Below are 19,288 nucleotides of genomic sequence, written 5' to 3' on the forward strand. Positions count from 1 at the left end.
ACTTGAGAATTCACAGGCCCTTTCCAGACCTGGCTTCCTGGGTCCCAGGGTGCACCCCGGGAGTTTCCTGCACATTCGCGCTTGGGCACCTCTCCCTGCCCTCAGGTGGCAAGAGGAGGATGGACAAGAGCTTTTCCGAGGCCCAGGCTATAAACAGCCTGCTTTGGCCTTGATGAGGTAAAGCAAAGTGACAGCTGTGGTCTGAGGTAAGACTTTATTGTATACTTGAGTGGGGTAGCCCAGGTGGATGCAAGGTTGCCGGCATGGGAAGGTCTTACAGACCCACCTTTCCTCTCACCCTCCAGTTCCCACTGTCCTCCAAGGAGAAGAGCCTTGGGCGAGTGTCCCTCCCTCCTTCAGAGAGTGGGACTGTCTGCCTCTTGAAAGCGAGGATTGATGGTGGTCGTGATGGCACTTTTGTAGAGAGGATTACTGTCCTGGAGAAAGATGTTGCAGATTATAAGCAAAAATCCCAGGATTCCTCGTCCCCTTTCTAGACCTAAGAGGCCAGCCTTGAGCCGAATCCTAGGAGCTGATGGAAGTTAGCAGAGGGGTTGGTTACATGTGCCGGGGGCTGAGGAAGCCCAGTGGGAGGAATCAGGGCTGGGCTTGTGGTGGGGAAACAGCTAAAAGGGGGCCTAACCAGGAAGTCTCCTCACCTGCTTCCAGTTGAGTTGTTGCTGCTCCTTCTCAAAGCGACTGTATTCCCGGCGGTCATAGATTTCCACCGAGAGCCGGTAAGCCAGGACCAGCCCCAGCCCCACTGCCACGATGCCCCCTACGCAACCCAGCACAATGGCCTGGGTGTGGTCTGCTCCCTCTGTGAACAAGAAACCAGACACACTTGTGGGGGCTGGAGCATAGGGACAGATCAGCAGTTGCTCACAGTGTGTCCAGCCTGTCCAACCCTGTCTGTCACTGAAAGCAAAGGGAACCCAGGGAGGTCCAAGGTTATCCTCACTGCCCAGGGCCTTAGCCTCGTCCACTTGCTCAATTGCCTCTGCCTTTGTCCTGGATTCACAGTTCTGCTTCAGCCCCCAGCCTGTTTCCCATTATCTTCACTCTGCATCCCCAGAGTTGAGACCCTGCCCATCAAACTTCCAGGGTTTGTGGCATCCCTGCCCACTTACTTTCTTGGGGTCTCACTCTGAGCACAACCCTGCCTCTGGCATCATCCTCCACCAAGAAGAAGAACAGCTGGTTGTCCAGGGTCCTCTCTTTGCACCAGCCATCATCCAAGATAGGGGCCAAGGCCAGGGTCACATTGGTATGGGCACAAGCTGTACTGCAGTTGGTGGCCAGTGGGCCAGTCCCGAAGGCCCCACACTCTGCACAGTCCCTGTGTAGTAGATGCCAATGGGTTACCAGCTGGGCAGTTGTCACCCAATGCCCCTTGCCCAACTACAAGCAGAAAGGAGAGTAGGCAGATGGGAGTAGCTCAACAAGTCCCACTGTGCCCCTGCTCCCAGGATGCAAGACCTGAGGCCTCACCGGTGTCTCTCACATGGTGTCTTGCAGCCTGGGCATTGGTCGCATAGAGCACCATAGTAACCGTCCGAGCACTGGCAGCGGTTGCATTTGCAGCGTCCATGCCCACTGCAGAGCTCTCCCTCGGGACTGATGCAACTGTCCATGTCCCCACTGCATTCGCATGCTCTGCCCGTGCGGTTGGCATGACAGTGACATACTCCACATTGGCAGCGACCAAAGCCTGGGGTAGAGCCATGCAGAGGGTGACAACCATACTCCACACACACAGTTGGCCATCACGTGGCACCACAAGCCCACGCATCCAGTCTTTTTGAAGTATGCCAAACACACCCTCTAACCCATACACCAGAATCTTTTGATATTTGCCTTCCATGCCAGGAGATTCCCAGAGCCTAAGTGCCTTGGGAAGGCCTCTCAGACCCCGCCCTTCTCCCCAAGGCTCCAGGTACCTCCACAGAGGATGCCCTCATGTCGCTCACAGCTGGCATCGTCACACTCGCACAGATGCCCAGAACTCTGTCCACTGCAGCTGCAGCGTCCACATTGACAGTGACCCTTTCCACTGCACAGGGGCCCTGTGCCATTGGGAGCCCGGCACCCAGATTCCAGGTCTGGGGAGGACAGCTCAGCCACAGAGCACTCACAGAGCCGACCTAGGCGGCCAGGGGCACAGCTGGAAGGGGAAGGCAAAGGAGAGAAGTAGGTCAGAGGGTTTGATCACCCCTGACTTGTCTCTCCCAGGAACCTCTAAACCCAAGTTCTCAAAAGAGTTGGAGAGAGACAAACAGCTGAAAGGATGTTAAGTATAGTGAAACACTGAGGGGTGAGAGAGTGGAGGGAGCCCCAGTCAAGGGGAGGACCTGGACATATATGGGAAGCTTCAAGGGATGAAATTGAGTGGGGAGTCTAGGGATGTCAAGGAGACTCCTGTGGGGGGGATGGAAAGCAGCGGAGGAATACAGGCCAGGGTTGGTTGGTTGTTGGGAGCCAGCCGGGTGAAGGGAAGAGGAGGCCCTCACCTGCATACCCCACATTGTAGGTGTCCCTGGCCATCACTGCAGTGGGGAGCCTGGGACTGGGTGTCACTGCAATTACAGTCACACAGTGTGTGCAACTCCACAATCAGCTCCTCTGAGAAGCCAAGGGCCCGGAGCCTCAGGAGATGGGGCTCTGGGAGGCAGTGGGTGGCTTGGAGAGAAACCCAGAAAGTCACCTGAGAACAGGCAGGAATCAGGCCACGGTTATACACGCACACACATACACCCCAACCTCACCAATCATCCAGAACTTCACCCCTTAGTAAATGAAGGGATGGGGTCATGGTAACACCCAACTCCTAGAAACATGCCTGAGGAAGCCACTCAGACTGCTCCAGGAAGGATGGATGGAGGACTACCTCAGGCTCTCATGTCACTCCCTGTTCCTGACCCCCATCTTTTCCCGCCTGCTTAATTTCCCACTCCCACTTCCCCCTGCCCGCCTTCTGCCTGTGCTTGCTGGCTCTCACCGTCTGGTTGATTCGGACGTGGTTGCACTGTCCTCGATCCTCAGCCTTACCCTCCCTCTTCTCAGGACCCTCACACTGGGATTCATAAGAAATGTGGACCCCAGGAGGGAGTGAAGAGTGTTCAAGGGTCACGGTGGAAGACAGGCTCTATGGGAAGAGAGCGAGTGGATAACCACGTGAAGGCAGGAAAGGACTCCACCCCCACCGTATGTCCTCTCCAGGTGTTCCCAATTCTGCCAGCACCCTGCCCTCTGCCACCTGGGGCTCTTTCCATTCTGCCCAGTCGAGGCATTTCTGGAGGGAGGACCTGTGAGAACCTTGCATAGAACATACAGGATCCAGAGGCCTCTAATATAGCATTTCAGTGCAGCTGCCAGCAAGGGCCACTGAGGGTCACAGGCTGGCCAGGTGCTGTAAATGTGCAGAGACCATGTTTGTGAAGCCCCACATCAGCACACATAACCTGGGTGCATGCCAGGTCTAAAGGGCAGATTTATTACAGAGTTTATCTTGGGAAATTTGATACTGTCTCAGATTTTCTTGCCATAGGTTTAGGAGATGCTCCCTGTTATCAAGAAGCCTACAGCCTAGTTGCAGAGGTAAGACCTAAACCACTAAGAATTTTTATGGTTCCTTCTACCTGTAAAATTCTATGATTCTTGTGAAGAATAGCTCTGAATTATTTATAAACTTAGTGAAAGCAGGCTCCAGCTCTCACATTGTTTATGTATAGACTGACTGGGGACAAATGCCAGCCCTTCTATTTGTTATCTTTGTGACCTTGGACAAGTCACTTAGCCTCTTTGTGTGGGTTCCCTCATCTGTAAAATAGGGATGCTAACAGTTATGAAGCAAGGCTTTTGGCAGGGTTAAATGAAGTAGCAAACAGTGTGTACACTTAGGATGGTGGGCGCATGAAATAAAAGCTCAGTGATTGAAACTTTCCTTTCTTGCCCAGAGCAGAGCTCCATGCTGTCTGCGTGTGAGGTGTTCTAAGATTTATGAATGTAAGATTGAACAGTTAATGACAGCCACATGCAGACTATAGGTAGGAGCTGTGGAATGTTAGACCAAAAAGTGACCATTTTCTCTTAGTTCTGCCACCCCACCCAAGGGCCCCTTTCCACCTTTCCCTAGTGCCCACCCTCACCATCACCCCTTCCCCTGGCCCCTCACATTATAAGCATCCATGATGAGCTGTACCACGTTGCTGGAGTCCTCACTCAGCTCCCCAACTGCAGACTTAGGAATCAGCTTACTGAGCTCCTGAGTTTAGGGGAGTTAAGGGAAATGGTGGGTCACAGCTCTAGGAAAATGGGCTCTCGGAGGTCTGGAAGGAGGGCATATGGGGGATGGAGAATGTATCTTTGGGGGAATTGAGAAAGGTTGGGATGGGGTTGGGGGATCTGACATGTAGACAGCTCTCACCTGGTAGACAGGCAGTGCGGCACTGGTGACAGCAAAGATGGGCTGGATGTTTGCTGCAGAGAGGGCCTGGGCTACCTGACCCACAGAAGGGTAGTCCTAGGGCAGGGAGCAGGGACAAGGTGAGCCCCACAGGTTTCCCCCACAACATGCAAGGTGCCCTCAGCCCAAGGAATCCAGGAACCAAGGTTCCACCAGCTGGAGGAGCCCTGGAGGCTTGCTATGGAATAGGAAGGAGGTAGGGAATGGGGTGACGAAGGTGTCCTGTCTCGGCAGCTGAAAGGAGGAACTGCTGGAGAAGATGGCAGGGTGTCTACAGGGTGGTTACTGGTGAGGACTGTAAGGCTGGGAGTGGGAGTCCTGGAAGGAAAGAGGTGTGGCTGAAATGGGGAGAGGCGGGGTGACAAAAGGGACTCACAAACTCTGTGCTGCGACTGTAGAGGCCATTGCTGTCCAAGTGGCAGTGCCCATCACTGGGCATGAAAATGCCGCCCAACTTCCCGTCCCCAGCTGTATGAAATGTGTCGTCTGAAGTGAACACCAGCAGCCGGGACACATTTCTCCAGCCAATCTGCTCCTGAGGTACAGTGGGGGTGGTAGGCTGTGCACCTGGGGATGGCCCTTGAGCCACCCCAGCCAGCTCTGTGAGCCAAGAATGTGGCCAGCCTCACTCTGAGTCAGCTTGTCCATCCCCTTGCCTCCAGTACCTTGCTTCTCCCTGCTCTCCCCAGCCCCCTAAAGAAGGCTGCTGCTAGTGGAGGCTTACTTGTGAATTAGAAAAACATGCCGCCTTCTCAAGATATTTTACTCCAACCCACCAGGTAATTGTTAAGTATACAAACTACAGCAACTATGGTATGAATGGCACCCCCTAGAACTGTGCACTACACAACCATAAGGGGCAGTCCTGTTCCCAAACAGACCTCCAGGCTCAGATCCCCGCCCCACCTCCTCACCTGGCAGAGTGCAGCCTGCAGAATGGCATCGAAGCCACCTTCAGGGGAGTCCAGATTGCCGGACACACTCTGGCGCCCCACCTCCCGCTCGAAGGCTTGCGCGTCCCCCGTTAGGGACAGCACATGGTGAAAGCTGAAGGGTGACTGGCAGCGCTCCAGCCGGGTGGGGCAGGGGTGGCGCAGCTTGGAGGGTACTGTGCTCACAAAGGGCAGCACCGTTTTGTCCACAAAGGAACCAAAACCTGGGAGAGGAGAGGAATGAAGGTTGTGCCAGAAGTCGCAGGGCAGCAACAGAGGACCCATGAGAGCGCTCTATGGGAAGTGGGGTGGGGAGGACGGTGATGGGAGAGAGTGCACCTAGGGGGCAGGGACCTGGTAACTGGCAAGCAAAGCAATGAGACCACTGGCTCAGGGAAGTGGCAGGTAGAAGACATTAAGAGGAGGAAACAACTTCCTGGGCAAATGGGAACTTCAGGGCAAACGGGAACTTCCAGAAGGCGGAAGAAGGCCCGGGTATGTGATATGGTAGCAGCATGAGGCAAATGAAGGAAATTTGAATAGAGAGTTGGCACAGAATGTGGAGCCAGGGACAGTGGCATCTCCAGGGAGACTTGCATCAGGGCAGGTTCCAGGTTGGTAGGCTCAGGGCAGCTGTCCAGGCCCAGAGAGTGCCCAAGCACAGTCTCTCCAGACGCTGGGTCTCAGATGTGTAAAACGGACAGTCTCTTGAGTCCTCTCCAGCTCTGACCTAGAAGATGGGTGTCTAGGGAGATATGCAGGAACGAACCTGTGGCCTGGCTAGGCCTGTCAACAACTGGGAGGGCAAGTTGGGGCCCTTGTGAGTCCAGGATGTTGGCAGAGGCTAGGGCAGTGGTTGAATAGGCAAGGGCTAACAGGGCGGGAGGCAGCGCTCGGCTCACCAATGCGCACAGAATGGGTGACTTCCTGCAGCCCGACCAGCAGAGCGTGCCCGAGCTGGCGCACGCGTTCCAGGTCGTCCTTCATGGAGTAGCTCAGGTCCATAAGGTAGTACAGGTCCACCGGGTATCCCTCAGCACGAAGGAAGCGGACCTGGAGCTGCTGGGGCTCCCCTGGGGGGTGGGTGGCGGGCGGGTCAGCAGAGCTCATTGGAACGCCAGCCTAGACCTCTGGCCTGGCCCCGCCGCCCGTAACTCACCAGGCCGCAGCGTGACCCGGACCCGCTGCGGCGCCAGCTGGGTGGCACCCTCTCCGCGGGCGCCCTGGCTGAGCGGCTGGTCCTGCAGTACCTCCTGCTGGCCGCGGGGCTCCTCCAGCTCCTCCAGCGGGCAGCCTCGAGCCAGCAGCTCCTCTCGTCGGGCGCAGCGCCGCGCCTCCGCCTCCCCCAACGCGGTGAAGTTCTGCTCAGCAAGAAAAGGCGCGTCGGGACCCTGTCCTGCATAGGCTCTGGGCCCCGCTCCCAAAAACACCCTGCAAACCCGGCCACCTCTAATGCCCCCACCTCCAGTCCACTCCTTGAGTCCCTGATTCCCTCCCCTCCTCCTCGCCACAGCTACCCTTGAACTCCGGTCTTTTTTGTTGTTTTGTTTTTGAAACAGAGTTTCACTCTGACACCCAGGCTGGAGTGCAGCGCTGCTATCTTCGCTCACTGCAACCTCCACCTCCCGGGTTCAAGTGATTCTCGTACCTCAGCCTCCCAGTAGCTGGGACTACAGGCGTGCGCCACCACGCCCAGGTTTTTTGTATTTTTAATAGAGACGGGGTTTCCCCGTATTGGCCAGGCTGGTCTCAAACTCTTGACCTCAAGTGATCCGCCCACCTCAGCCTCCCAAAGTGCTGGGATTACAGACGTGAACCACCACGCCTTTTTTTTTTTTTTTTTCCTACTATAAAGACAGGGTCTTGCTTTTTTGCCCAGGCTTGTTTCGAACTCCTGGCCCCAAGAAATCCTCCTGCCCCAGCCTCCCAAAGTGCTGGGATTACAGGCATGAACCACCACCGGTGGAACTCTGGTCCTTTCTTCCTTGTCAGAGCCCCACTTCCTATAGCAGTCCCCCACCCCTCCCCTATCTCAACTCCCTCTTGCCACAGCCACCTACCCCTCTCCTCCCCAATAGAGCCACAGACTTCCTGTTGAGATCTTAGAGACTTCACTACCACAAAAAAACAGGGGCCTTGCCTCCTAGGCCAACCTCCCCAGCAAGCTCACACCAAAATGGGAAGGTGGTCAGACTAAGACCCACAGCTCCTTGGAAGGGAAAGGATAAGAACAGAAGAAGAGGCGTCCTCCCCACCAATATGTCTGGTACCCCCTGGGACTGGTTGGGAAGCCACAGGGGAAGGAAATGGTTAGAGCAGCTTCTCAGCTGGCACTGGGTGTCAGGGGACTGGAGAAGCCAGACACAGATCTGACCATCTCAAGAGCTCCAGCTCCCCAGCTCCAGCCTGGCACCTCTGCCTCTCTGCCTTGTGCAGACTCAGTATCTACCCTTCTTGTCCAGTCAGATTCACTGTGTGCCTTTCTCCTGGGTCCCAGTGTGCCTTTCTCCTGGGTCCTCTAAGCATCTGTAGCCCTGCTTCCATGTGAATTTGCCCCCATCTCTTATCTGGGTTCCCACACTGATTTAACCCTCCATCTTACCCTGAGAGAGGCAGACCTGCCCCCATCCCAGCTTGGGCACCCCTCCTGCTCTGCTGCTCCATGAGCTCTGTCTCTTTAAAGCATAAACAACAGCTTTATTTGAAGAGCCAGGGAGACACCTGCTCCCTAGCATCCTTCTTGGCCACTTAGGTAGCTCAAGCCTTTCCAGTCCCCCTCAAGCCCATATACTTCCACCCCTCCCCTTTCTACCTGTCCAATCATAGGCTACTACACACCCAGGAACAGAATGCCTCCACCCAAAACACAGACTTAGAAATCTAACCACACACTTGCTGCTATGGACTGAACTCTGCACCCCTACCCCACCCCACCCCCACCGCATCCTATGTTGAAGCCCTAACCCTCCATGTGATGGTATTTGGAGATGGAGCCTTTGGGAGGTACCTAGGCTTAGATGAGGGCCTGAGGGTGGAACCCTCATGATGGAATTAGTGCGCTTACAAGGAGAGGCAGTTCCCACCCCCATCCCCCAACCCCCTCCCCATTATGTGAGGACACAGGGAGAAGGTAGCCAGTCTGCCAAGCCAGGAAGAGGGCCCTAACTGAGGAACCAAATCAGCCAGCACTTTGATCTTGGACTTCCCAGCCTCCAACATTAGGAGAAATGAATTCCTGTTGCTTAAACCACCCAGCCTATGGTATTTTGTTATGGCAGCCCGCACTGGGTAGTACCTTTCTCACATGTTTACATACACATCAGCTCCCTCTACCTATACACAAGCGCGAATTCCCACAAGCACATACTTTCTCCCAATTCATGGTCACAAATTCCATATATACACGAGCAAATGGATACAGACATAATCCTAAGTGCACAGGAAACTTGCATGCGTGTGTATGCACACACGTATATCCACACACAGGAGTCCTATGTGCACAAACTCAGTCACACATGAGACTGTGGAGTGTTCCTAGAAAATCATACATGTGCCCATACAATCACACACATATATCCAGGCTGCACATACATATACACATACAAATACACATACACATACACATACACATACACATGGTTCAAAGGCCGTAGGCCCATCTTTACCAGTTGCTTGCACCATGCGCAGCTGGGGTGTGAGAGGATGCACTTCTGGCAGGAGGAGGCTGGCTGGCAGGACCCCAGCAGGGACAGGTGAGGATTCCGCCGTTCTGTGGCATCCCCTGTGGATGGGATCTTGGCATCCAATTCACTCTCACCTCTGCTCAGGACCAGCAGCAAAACAAGGACCACTGGCAAAGTCACCATGCCCTGTAATAGGATATGAAGGGAGATATAAAGGACCCTCAAGCTCTCAGTCCTCTAAACTTAGCTTGTGGTTATCACTCTCAAAACTCTGCCCCAACACTTTATCTCCCCTCATAGTTTCACTTCCCCTGTGGATTCAGCAGTTTCTTCAAAATGATGGGAAGGAGCAGGTATCAGGCAAAGGTAGGGGCCTCCGGATGTGGTGGCTCATGCCTGTTATCTCAGCACTTTAGGAGGCCAAGGTGGGTGGATCACCTGAGCTCAGGAATTCGAAACCAGCCTGGTCAACACGGCAACACCCCATCTCTACTAAAAATACAAAAATTAGTCAGGCATGGTGGCGTGCACCTGTAATCCCAGTTACTCAGGAAGCTGAGGCAAGAGAATTGCTTGAACCAGAGAGGCGGAGGTTGCAGTGAGCCGAGATCACACCACTGCACACCAGCCTGGGTGACAGAGCAAGAATCTGTCTTAAAAAAAATAAATAAATAGGGGCCTCAGAGAAGATCTGTCCTTCCTGTATGCAGACTTCATGTGGCCAGGGTGGGCAAAATGGCCTACTAAAGGATTTGGGGACTGGGCCTGGAAGCACTAAAGTCTGCACCCAGTTCTATTTACCGAGATCCCAAGCTGTAGTGGTAGAAGAGCCAAACAGGAAACAGACCGGATTCTGGTGCTGCTGCAGTCACTCACTGGCTGTGGAGCAAGTCAGACTTTCTCTCTGGGCTTTAGTTTCCACATCTGCAAAGTGGAGGAGTTGAATAAATAATCTGACATACTTGGCAGCTTTTACAGTCTTGGATTCTAAATAAGAGCAGAGGGTCAGTGAGTGGGAATTAAAGCAAAGAAAGCTGGAGCAGATGAGGGAGTGTGTGAAAGAGTCAAGAAAGAATAGTTCTGCTTGGTTGACATGGTAGCAAGAGGAATGAAGATTAGACCACAAGAACTCTCTGCTGGTCTGGGATAAGGGGAGAAAGAAGGCCAGTGTTGGCAAAAAAATTTTCTATTTTCTGTACTTTGCACAAAGATAATCTAGTTTGAAGAAAGAGCCTGGAGACAGGGTAATTCCTTGAGTGACCTTTAGGAAAGCCAAGCAAATTCCCGATTTTAAAAAAACATGTTAATTTTTAAAAACAAGCAGGTAATTCATTTACCACGCTTCATAAGTCAAAAAGTTAAATCCCATTGGCCCTTTTTTTTTTGCAGAAATGGAAAAGCTGATCCTAAAATTTGTATGGAATTGCTCGGAACCCCAGATAGCCAAAATAATCTTGTAAAAAAGGTACTGCAAAACTACAGTGATCAAGACAGTGTTGGCTGGTCACAGTGGCTCATGCGTGTAATCCCAGTGCTGGTGGGAAGACAGCTTGAACCCAGTAGTTTGAGGCTGCAGTGAGCTATGATCGTGTCACTGTACTTTGCCCTGGGCAACAGAGTGAAACCCTGTCTCTTAAAAAGAAAAAAAGAAGACAGTGTGGTACTGGCATAAGGATACACATATATTATACATCAGTGGAATAGAATTGAAAGAGTCCAGAAATAAACTATGCTTCTGTGGCCAATTGATTTCCAACAAGGGTGCCAAACCATTCAATGAGAAAAACTGTCTTCAAAAAATGGGGCTGGGGCCGGGCACAGTGGCTCATGCCTGTAATCCCAGCACTTTGGGAGGCCCAGGCAGGTGGATCACTTGAGGTCAGGAGTTCAAGACCAGCCTGGACAACATGGTGAAACCCCGTCTCTACTAAAAATACAAAAACTAGCTGGGTGTGGTGGTGGGCGCCTATAATCCCAGCTACTCAGGAGGCTGAGGCAGGAGAATCACATGATCCCAGGAGGCAGAGTTTGCAGTGAGCTGCAATTGCGCCACTGCACTGCAGCCTGGACAACAGAGTGAAACTCTGTCTTTTTTGTTTTGTTTTGTTTTTTTGAGATGGAGTCTTGCTTAGGCTGGAGTGCAGTGGCGCCATCTCAGCTCACTGCAACCTCTGCCTCCCAGGTTCAAGCAATTCTCTGACCTCAGGCGCCCAAGTATCTGGGAATACAGGCATGCGCCACCACACCTGACTAGTTTTTGTATTTTTAGTAGAGAGGGTTTTACCACATTAGCCGGGCTGGTCTCAAATTCCTGACCTCAAGTGATCCACCCGCCTCAGGCTCCCAAAGTGCTGGGATTACAGGCATGAGCTGGGATTACATGCCGAGCTGAAACTCCATCTTACAAAAAAGGCCAGATACCGTGGCTCTTGCCTGTAATCCCAACACTTTGGGAGGCCGAGACGGGCAGATCACAAGGTCAGGAGTTCAAGACCAGCCTGGCTAACATAGTGAAACCCCGTCTCTACTAAAAATACAAAAATTAGCTGGGTGTAGTGGCACACGCCACCACTTTTTCTCAAAAAAAAAGGTGCTTTCAACATGCAAAAGAATGAAGTTGGACCCCCCCACCTCACACCATATACAAAGGTTAACTGAAAAGGGATCAAAGGCCTAAATATAACTACTAAAACTATAAATTCTTAGAAGAAAGTATATGGGTAAATCTTCATAATCTTGGACTTGGTAATGGATTCTTAGCTATAATACCAAAAGCACAGACAACAAAAGGAAAAACAGATACATTGGACTTCATCAAAAATTTAAACTTTTGTGCATCAAAGACAACGTCAAGAGAGTGAAGAAAACCCACAGAATGGGAGAAAATATTTGCAGATTATATATCGGATGAGTATCCTTAATATATAACGAACTCTTACAATTCAACAACGAAAAGACAACCCAACTTTCAAAATGAGCAAAAGACTTAAAAAGATATTTCTTCAAAGAAGATAGACAAATAGCCACCCAGCATATGAAAAGATGCTCAACACTATTAATCATTAGGAAAATGCAAATGAAACCCACAATGATCTGGGTGTGGTGGCTCACACCTGTAATCCCAGCACTTTGGGAGGCTGAGGTGGGTGGATCACTTGAGGTCAGGAGTTCAAGACCAGCCTGGGCAACATGGTGAAACCCCATCTTTACTAAAAATACAAAACTTAACTGGGCATGGTGGTACATGCCTGTAGCTCCAGCTACTTGGGAAACTGAGGCACAAGAATCGCTTGAACCCGGGAGGCAGAGGCTTCAGTGAGCCAAGATTGGGCCACTGCACTCCAGCCTAGGCGACAGAATGAGACCCTGTCTCAAAAAAAAAAAAAAAAGAAAGAAAGAAAGAAAAGAGAAGAAAAAGAAAAAAACAAACCACAATGAGATACCACTTCACTTCTACTAGAATGACTATCATCAAAAAATGAAAAACAATGAGTGTTGATGAGAACATGGAGAAATTGGGATCCTTATACATTACCATGTAAGGAATGTAAAATGGTACAATCTCTGTGGAAAACAATTTGGTTCCTCAATAAATTGAGTATAGGATTATCCTATAACCTGGCAATTTCACTCTTAGGTATATACCCAGAAGAATTGAAAACAGGTGTTCAAACAAAAACTGGTACAGAAATGTTCACAGCAGCACTACTCACAATAGCTAAAAGGTGGAAAGAACCCAAATGTCCATCAACTGATGAATGGATAAAGAAAAGGTGGTATATCCATACAGCAGAAAGTTATTTGGCCATAAAAAGCAATGAAATGGGGCTGGGCACGGTGGCTCACGCCTGTAATCCCAGCACTTTGGGAGGCCGAGGCAGGGGGATCACTTGAGATCAGGAGTTCGAAACCAGCCGTACCAACATGGTGAAACCCCATCTCTCCTAAAAATACAAAAATTAGCCAGGCATGGTGGTGGTCTCCTGTAACCCTAGCTACTTGGAAGGCTGAGGCAGGAGAATCGCTTGAACCCGGGAGGCGGAGGTTGCAGTGAGCCAAGATCGTGCCATTTCATTCCAGCCTGGGCAACAAGAGCAAAACTCGGTTTCAAAAAAAAAGAAAAAAAAAAAGAAGTACTGATACATACATGCTACAACATGGATGAACCTTGAAAACATGCTCAGTGAACAAAACCATTCATGAAAGATCACATATTGTATGATTCCGCATATGGAACATATCCAAACTAGAAAAATCCACAGAGACAGAAGGTAGATTAGTGGTTACCAGAGCTTGGGGGAAGGGGAAATGGGGAATGACTGCTTAATGGGCAGTTTCATTTTAGGGTGATGAATAAATTCTGGAATTAGTGAATGTACTTAATGCTACTGAATTGTACACTTAAAAGTGGTAAAAATGATAAATGTTTGTGTATCTTACCATTTTAAAAATCAAAAAGTTAAATGAGATGGTGAGAAATCTCCTACCCCATATGCCATACCCAGTTTCCACACCTACCCTAAATAAATATCATTTACTACTATCTTTGTTTCTTTTTTCTTTATCTTTTTTTTTTTTTTTTTTGGCAGAGTCTCACTCTGTCAACCAGGCTGGAATGCAGTGGTGTGATTTACAACCTCGGCCTCCTGGGTTCAAGTGAGTCGTGTGCCTCAGCCTCCTGAGTAGCTGGGATTACAGGTGTGAGCCACCACACCCAGCTAATTTTTGTGTTTTTAGTAGAGACAGAGTTTCGCCATGTTGGCCAGGCTGGTCTCCAACCCCTGACCTCAAGTGATCCGCCCACCTCGGCCTCTCAAAGTGCCAGGATTACAGGCGTGAGCCACCTCACCCAGCCTATCTTTGTTTCTTATAATCTTTCTAGAGATTGTTTTATGCATATATGAATTAACATGCATATGCTTTTTAAATGGTAGACTCAAATGGCATAATTCTTTAAATGGTAGAAAACACAATTTTTCACTTTTTTTTCCTTTAACTACTTTTCTTGAAGATCTTTCTACGTGAGAAAATTAAGAATGTCCTTGTTCAATTTTACAGCCATAAAGCTTTCCGTTGCATGGATACCTCATATCACAGTTAATCAGACCCTTAAGGATGTGCATTTAAATTGTTTCTTCTTTTTTTTTTCTTTCGAGACAGGATCTCATTCTGTTGCCCAGGCTCACTGCAGCCTTCACCCCCTGGGCTCAAGCAGTTCTCCCCACCTAAGCCTCTGGCGTAGCTGGGACCACAGGTGTACATCGTCAAGCACAGCTATTTTTTTATTTTTTTGTAGAGACAGGGTGTTGCTATGTTGCCCAAGCTGGTCTCAAACTCCTAGGCTCAAGTGATCCTCCTGCCTCGGTTTCCCAAAGTGCTGGGATTACAGGCATAAGCCACTATGCCTGGCCTTAAATTGTTTTTAGTTCACTATGACAAATAATGCTGAAATGAAAAGTAATGTATTTATTTGTTTATTTATTTATTTATTCATTCATTCATTCATTCATTCATTCATTTGAGAGATAGGGTCTTGCTCTGTCACCTAGGCTGTAGTGTACTGGTGCAATCATGGCTCACTGCTGCCTTGACCTTGCCGGCTCAGTTGATCCTTCCACCTCAGCCTCCCGAGTAGCTGGTACTACAGGCGCATGCTACCGTGCCTGGCTAATTATTTTTGTATTATTTTGCAGAGATGGGGTTTCCCCATGTTGCCCAAGCTGGTCTAGAACTCCTGAGCTCAAGCGACCCACCTGCCTCAGCCTCCCAAATTGCCATGATTGCAGGCGTGAGCCATCACCCCCAGCCAAATGTCATGTATTTATCATTTCACACGTGTGCAACTGAATCTGTAGGATAAATCTCTAGCAGAGGACATGCAGGATAACTAGATAGGTATCATTTGTAATACTGGTGTGTATTTCATCTACATTCTCATGCTAAGAAAAATATATATATATTGGTGGGTATTGCCAACATAAACTCCTCAGGGCTTGTACTGGTCCACATTCCCATCAGCAGTGTAGGAGAAAGGCCAACTAACTCCTTGTCATAAACCATTTGCATCTTCTTCAGCCTGGGCCCAGAGTCAGGTCCAGATACTCTGCACAGAGTGTGGGAAAGGAGTGGGGTGCTGAGTCCTTGAATGTCCTGGTCCTGCTCCCCACCACCTGTGACCTCAGGCACCATATATAACGGAGCCTCCACCCCTCGGGGAGAGGCCGGCCCCAGCTCAGCCTCAGTGTAACCTCAGCCCTGCTCGCTCTGCGTGCCTGTGGTCAGGGAGGCTGGAGATGCTGCAACCCAAAGCCGGGTTTTGACTCATCTCTCACAAGTGGAGCCCCGGCTGCCACATAGGTTTTTCAGAGTCCTCAGGCCCACTCATCTCCCCTTAAAGGGGGCCCTGGGACTCCCTGGACAGCCCTTTCCTACCTTTCTTTCCAATTATCCTCTCTTCTCCCCTCCTTGGGAATACATGTTCTGCCACCTGGTTCTCTGTCTGCTTCTCTGTCTCTCTCTGGCTCCTTTCATTTCAAAACTTCTGTTGCATCTCTCTGCTACTTTTCTCTGCTCCACTTCTTCATAGGGCTGTTTTACTTCCTTTTCCCCTCTGTTCCTAACTATAGAATGGCTGAATCTTCTACTCCATCCCACTCTTTTTACAAATGGAAACCTAAATTCCATGAGGCCAGGGTCACCCAGTGAACTAGGGGCAGGGCAGGACGGGGCAGGGCCAGGCCTTTGCTGTGCTTTCTCCTTTCCTCTCTCCAACCCAGGCACCATCTCCATCAAAAGTTGTGTTCTCTCCCCGCTAGCCCTGATGGGCTCTGCCTAATCCCATTTCTCTTTCCTTAGGGGTATTTTGCAGTCTTCCCTTCTCTCCCTGGGACCAAGTGGTTATTTCCATTTTTCTGGACTCCATTCTGACTCCAGTACACACCCTGTGGCCCCCCTCAGCAGCTGAGAAACAGAGCCTCTTCCCAATCCATCCCTACCTCCCAAATCAAGCAGAACCCTCTGCTGCCCACTGGGAGTCACAAGGAGGGGACAGAACTGAGCTGCTGGGCCTCAGTGTCCCAGGAGAGTGGAGTCTGTGCCCAAGGTGCCGATTAGGAAGAAGTCTGAGCTGAAGGCAGAGCATTAGGGATGGCAGCTGGGGGTAATGTTGGAAGAACCCTCCCTCAGTATAATCGGTATACCTGCCCTTCTTCGGTATAATCCTTGGCACATGGCAGGCACTCAAATGACAGCACTCATATACATCCCCGCCTCCAGACCCACTCATGGGAAACTGATGCAAGAGAGATTGGGCTTTTGGAGAGGTAGGGGTGGGGGTACTGTGAAACTGGAGGAGGGAACCAGGTCAGGGGATCTTAGGAATGCAGAAAGGAGTTCAGAGCCTTTCTCAAGTCTGGACAGGACCCTTGGTATCCAGGTCAGAGCCCTCTTCCCAAGAGGTTGGGACCAGGTGGGCCTGGGCTTGTAAGGAGAGGAGGCATAAGGGCTGGTGCCCTGGTACTCACAGGTGCGTGCAGAGCAGCCCTTCCTCTGGCGGCAGCAGCAGCCTTTGTGTACTGATCTGGGAGACTGCAGAGGAGGAAGTGACACTCCCCAGGGTGGGGAAGATTTGGGGTTGGTGGGGGTGACTGATCTAGAAGGTGGAGCAGATAGGGGTGGGGCTGAGCCAAGGGAGTGGACAATACAGAGATCTGGAAGAAAGAAGCTCATTTATTGAACCCCTGTCATGTGTTGAACGTAACATATTACAATTAACCCTCACAACAATCTCATAAGATAGGGGTTAATATTCCCCCAAGCCCCAATTTTACAGATGCAGAGATTGAGGCTTGGAAGCAGGAAATAAAGAATTTTGCCCAAGGTCCCACAGCTAGTAAGTAGCTAGTCTAGGATTTAAAAAAAAAAAAGAAAAAAGATTTTTATTTTAAATTTGTATTATTTTATTTTTTTAATTTTAATTTAAGTTAATTTAATTTTTGAGATAGGGTCTTGCTCTGTTTCCCAGGCTGGAGTCCCATGGCACAATCTCAGCTCACTGCAAACTCCGCCTCCCAGGTTCAAGCGATTCTCCTGCCTCAGTCTCCCGAGTAGCTGAGATTACAGGGGTGCACCAACATGCCCGGCAACATTTTATATTCTTAGTAGAGACGGGGGTTTCACCATGTTGGCCAGGCTCGTCTCAAACTCCTGACCTCAATTGATCTGCCCACCTCGGCCTCTCAAAGTGCTGGGATTACAGGTGAGGGCCACCATGCCCAGCTTGTTTTTTTATTTTTGAGATAGGGTCTTGCTGTGTTGCCCAGGCTGGTCTGTAACTCCTGGACTCAAGCAATCCTCCCACTTTGGCCTCCTGAGTAGCTGGGATTACAGGCACACTCGGCTGGTCTGGGATTTAAATCCAGGTCTGCCTGCCTCCAAAATTCATGATCTCTCCATTTACTTATATAGGAAGGAACACGATAGGAGGGAATAGAGGCAGTAAGTACTGTAGAGAGGCCGGAAATTAGAGACTTGTTCATTTTGAAAACCCAGGATACATTGTATTAGTATGCTTGACTACATAGGCTCTGGAGCCAAGTTGCTAGAGTTCAAATCCTGGCTCTACTACTTACTAGTAGTAAGGAGCTTAGCTGAATTACTTAACCCTACCTGCAGCTGTTTTCTCATCTGTCCAGCAAGACTCACAGGATTGTCGTGAGAATTAAGAGATAATTCATATCAATTGCCTACAAGACTACCTGGCACATACTAAGTAAGGGCTTGATAAGAGAATTAGTAGGGATGAGAAGTAACAGAGGTGAGAAGTGAAGAGGCTTTGAGAAATTCAAGGTCCAGACAACTGGAAACTTGGAAGAGAGAGACATAGGGCCAGGCTCAGAGCATGTGATTGGGGCGCCAGGAGCCAACACAGTAGTGGATCCTGGGAAAGGGGTGGAGGAGGTGAACTGGGAGAAGCAGAGAGTGCAGGAACAACAGCTGAAGCCAAGGCAAGGATGAAGCCCGTAGGGAGAGCAGGAAAATATTAACGGGATTTGCTCCTGGCCCATACAGATCACTAAGAGCTTTGAGAGGGAACTAGACATGAGGTCTGTGTTCACAGGTCGATCTCCCCTACCAGAAGGAGCACTCCTTGTGGGCAGGGACTGGCTCTACGAGGCTTCCCTGCTGGAGCCACCGCACCTAGCCAAGTGCCCATCTTATAGTAGGTGCTCAATGAATGTCAGATGGATTGCAGAAGTGTAGCTGCTAGGAGGGGACAATTGGAGAGGAGGGGCTCTTTCTCCGGGTGGGCTTGGCTGGCCTCAGGCTATGGGATAGCCAGGACCTATACACTTCCCCCACAACCAGGGGTTACCACGGCAATGACCCTCCTTCCCCACAGGCCCTGTGGTTTCCTCTAGAGCTTCTTTCACTTTCTTCTTCTGCTTTCCGCCCTCCACTCTTCTCTCCCCTACTCCCACATCCTCAACTTTTTTGTCATATCCACAGGTCACCAGTGAAGAGAGCCAGGAACAAGGTAGGCAAGGCACTGTCCCAGGGAAGGTAGGACACGGAGGCGGGGCTTGAGGGGAGTCACAGAGGGCAAAGGGAAGAGTACAGGGTGCAGCAGTAGAGGCCAAAGGCACTGCAAAGGTGTGTTGCAGAGGGAAGGCGTGTGGGAGCAAGGACAGGTATTCGGAGAGAAGGTAACAGTGCAGGCGGCGGTGAGTGGAGGTCATGGGGTGAAGAGTGGGAACAGAGAGGGTGGGGGGAGTAAGCTACAAGGTGATAGCAGGGTGGGTGGGGACAGAAGGCCAGAGGGCTCCCTGGGTGAGGGGCTGGTGTAAAACAGTAACACTGTAGCTTAGATGCAGGCTTCTTCTCTTCTGGGGCCAGGAACCCTCATGAGAACTAAATGAAACTTCACGCCAGGCATGGTGGCTTACACCTGTAATCCCAGCACTTTGGGAGGCTGAGGTAGGTAGATCACTTGAGGTCAGGAGTTCGAGACCAGCTTAGCCAACATGGTGAAGCCCCATCTCTACTAAAAATACAAAAATAGCTGAGCATGGTGGTGCGCCCCTGTAGTCCCAGCTACTTGGGAGGCTGAGGCAAGAGAATCGCTTGAACCCGGGAGGCAGAGGTTGCAGTGAGCCAAGATCACACCACTGCACTCCAGACTGGGCAACAAGAGTGAAATTCCGTCTCAA

At 50.5% G+C, this 19,288-nt stretch overlaps 1 protein-coding gene across 2 annotated transcripts; it reads right to left on the reverse strand.

The window, feature by feature from the left end:
• Positions 1-200: 200 nt before the first annotated feature.
• Positions 201-16,797, reverse strand: ITGB7 (integrin subunit beta 7). Of its 2 annotated transcripts, none has more exons than XM_063711788.1 (16): positions 16,604-16,797; positions 9,928-10,004; positions 9,063-9,266; positions 6,557-6,758; positions 6,300-6,470; positions 5,380-5,621; positions 4,842-5,000; positions 4,427-4,522; positions 4,175-4,264; positions 2,999-3,145; positions 2,511-2,704; positions 1,941-2,164; positions 1,492-1,711; positions 1,131-1,339; positions 660-820; positions 201-437 (listed from the first exon to the last, which is right to left on the reverse strand). In XM_063711788.1, the coding sequence occupies exons 3-16, from the start codon at positions 9,261-9,263 to the stop codon at positions 357-359; spliced, it is 2,397 nt and encodes a 798-aa protein (XP_063567858.1). In that variant the 5' UTR covers positions 9,264-9,266; positions 9,928-10,004; positions 16,604-16,797; the 3' UTR covers positions 201-356. The 2 variants fall into 2 exon arrangements, with proteins under 2 accessions (XP_063567858.1, XP_024112442.1); XM_024256674.3 differs by having other exon boundaries at positions 9,882-10,004.
• Positions 16,798-19,288: the final 2,491 nt, after the last annotated feature.

This window comes from Pongo abelii, chromosome 10 (assembly GCF_028885655.2).
Source record: "Pongo abelii isolate AG06213 chromosome 10, NHGRI_mPonAbe1-v2.0_pri, whole genome shotgun sequence".
Taxonomy (NCBI): Eukaryota; Metazoa; Chordata; class Mammalia; order Primates; family Hominidae; genus Pongo; species Pongo abelii.

What these genes read in the sequence shown, in the direction of transcription:
- ITGB7 (XM_063711788.1), bottom strand. Translation starts at nt 9,263, where the DNA reads ATGGTGACTTTGCCAGTGGTCCTTGTTTTGCTGCTGGTCCTGAGCAGA. An exon ending in CACCCATTCTGTGCGCATTG is followed by an intron (nt 5,622 to 6,299) that starts GTGAGCCGAGCG and finishes CTCCTCTCCCAG; the next exon opens with GTTTTGGTTCCTTTGTGGAC. An exon ending in TGCAGGCTGCACTCTGCCAG is followed by an intron (nt 5,001 to 5,379) that starts GTGAGGAGGTGG and finishes ACTGTACCTCAG; the next exon opens with GAGCAGATTGGCTGGAGAAA.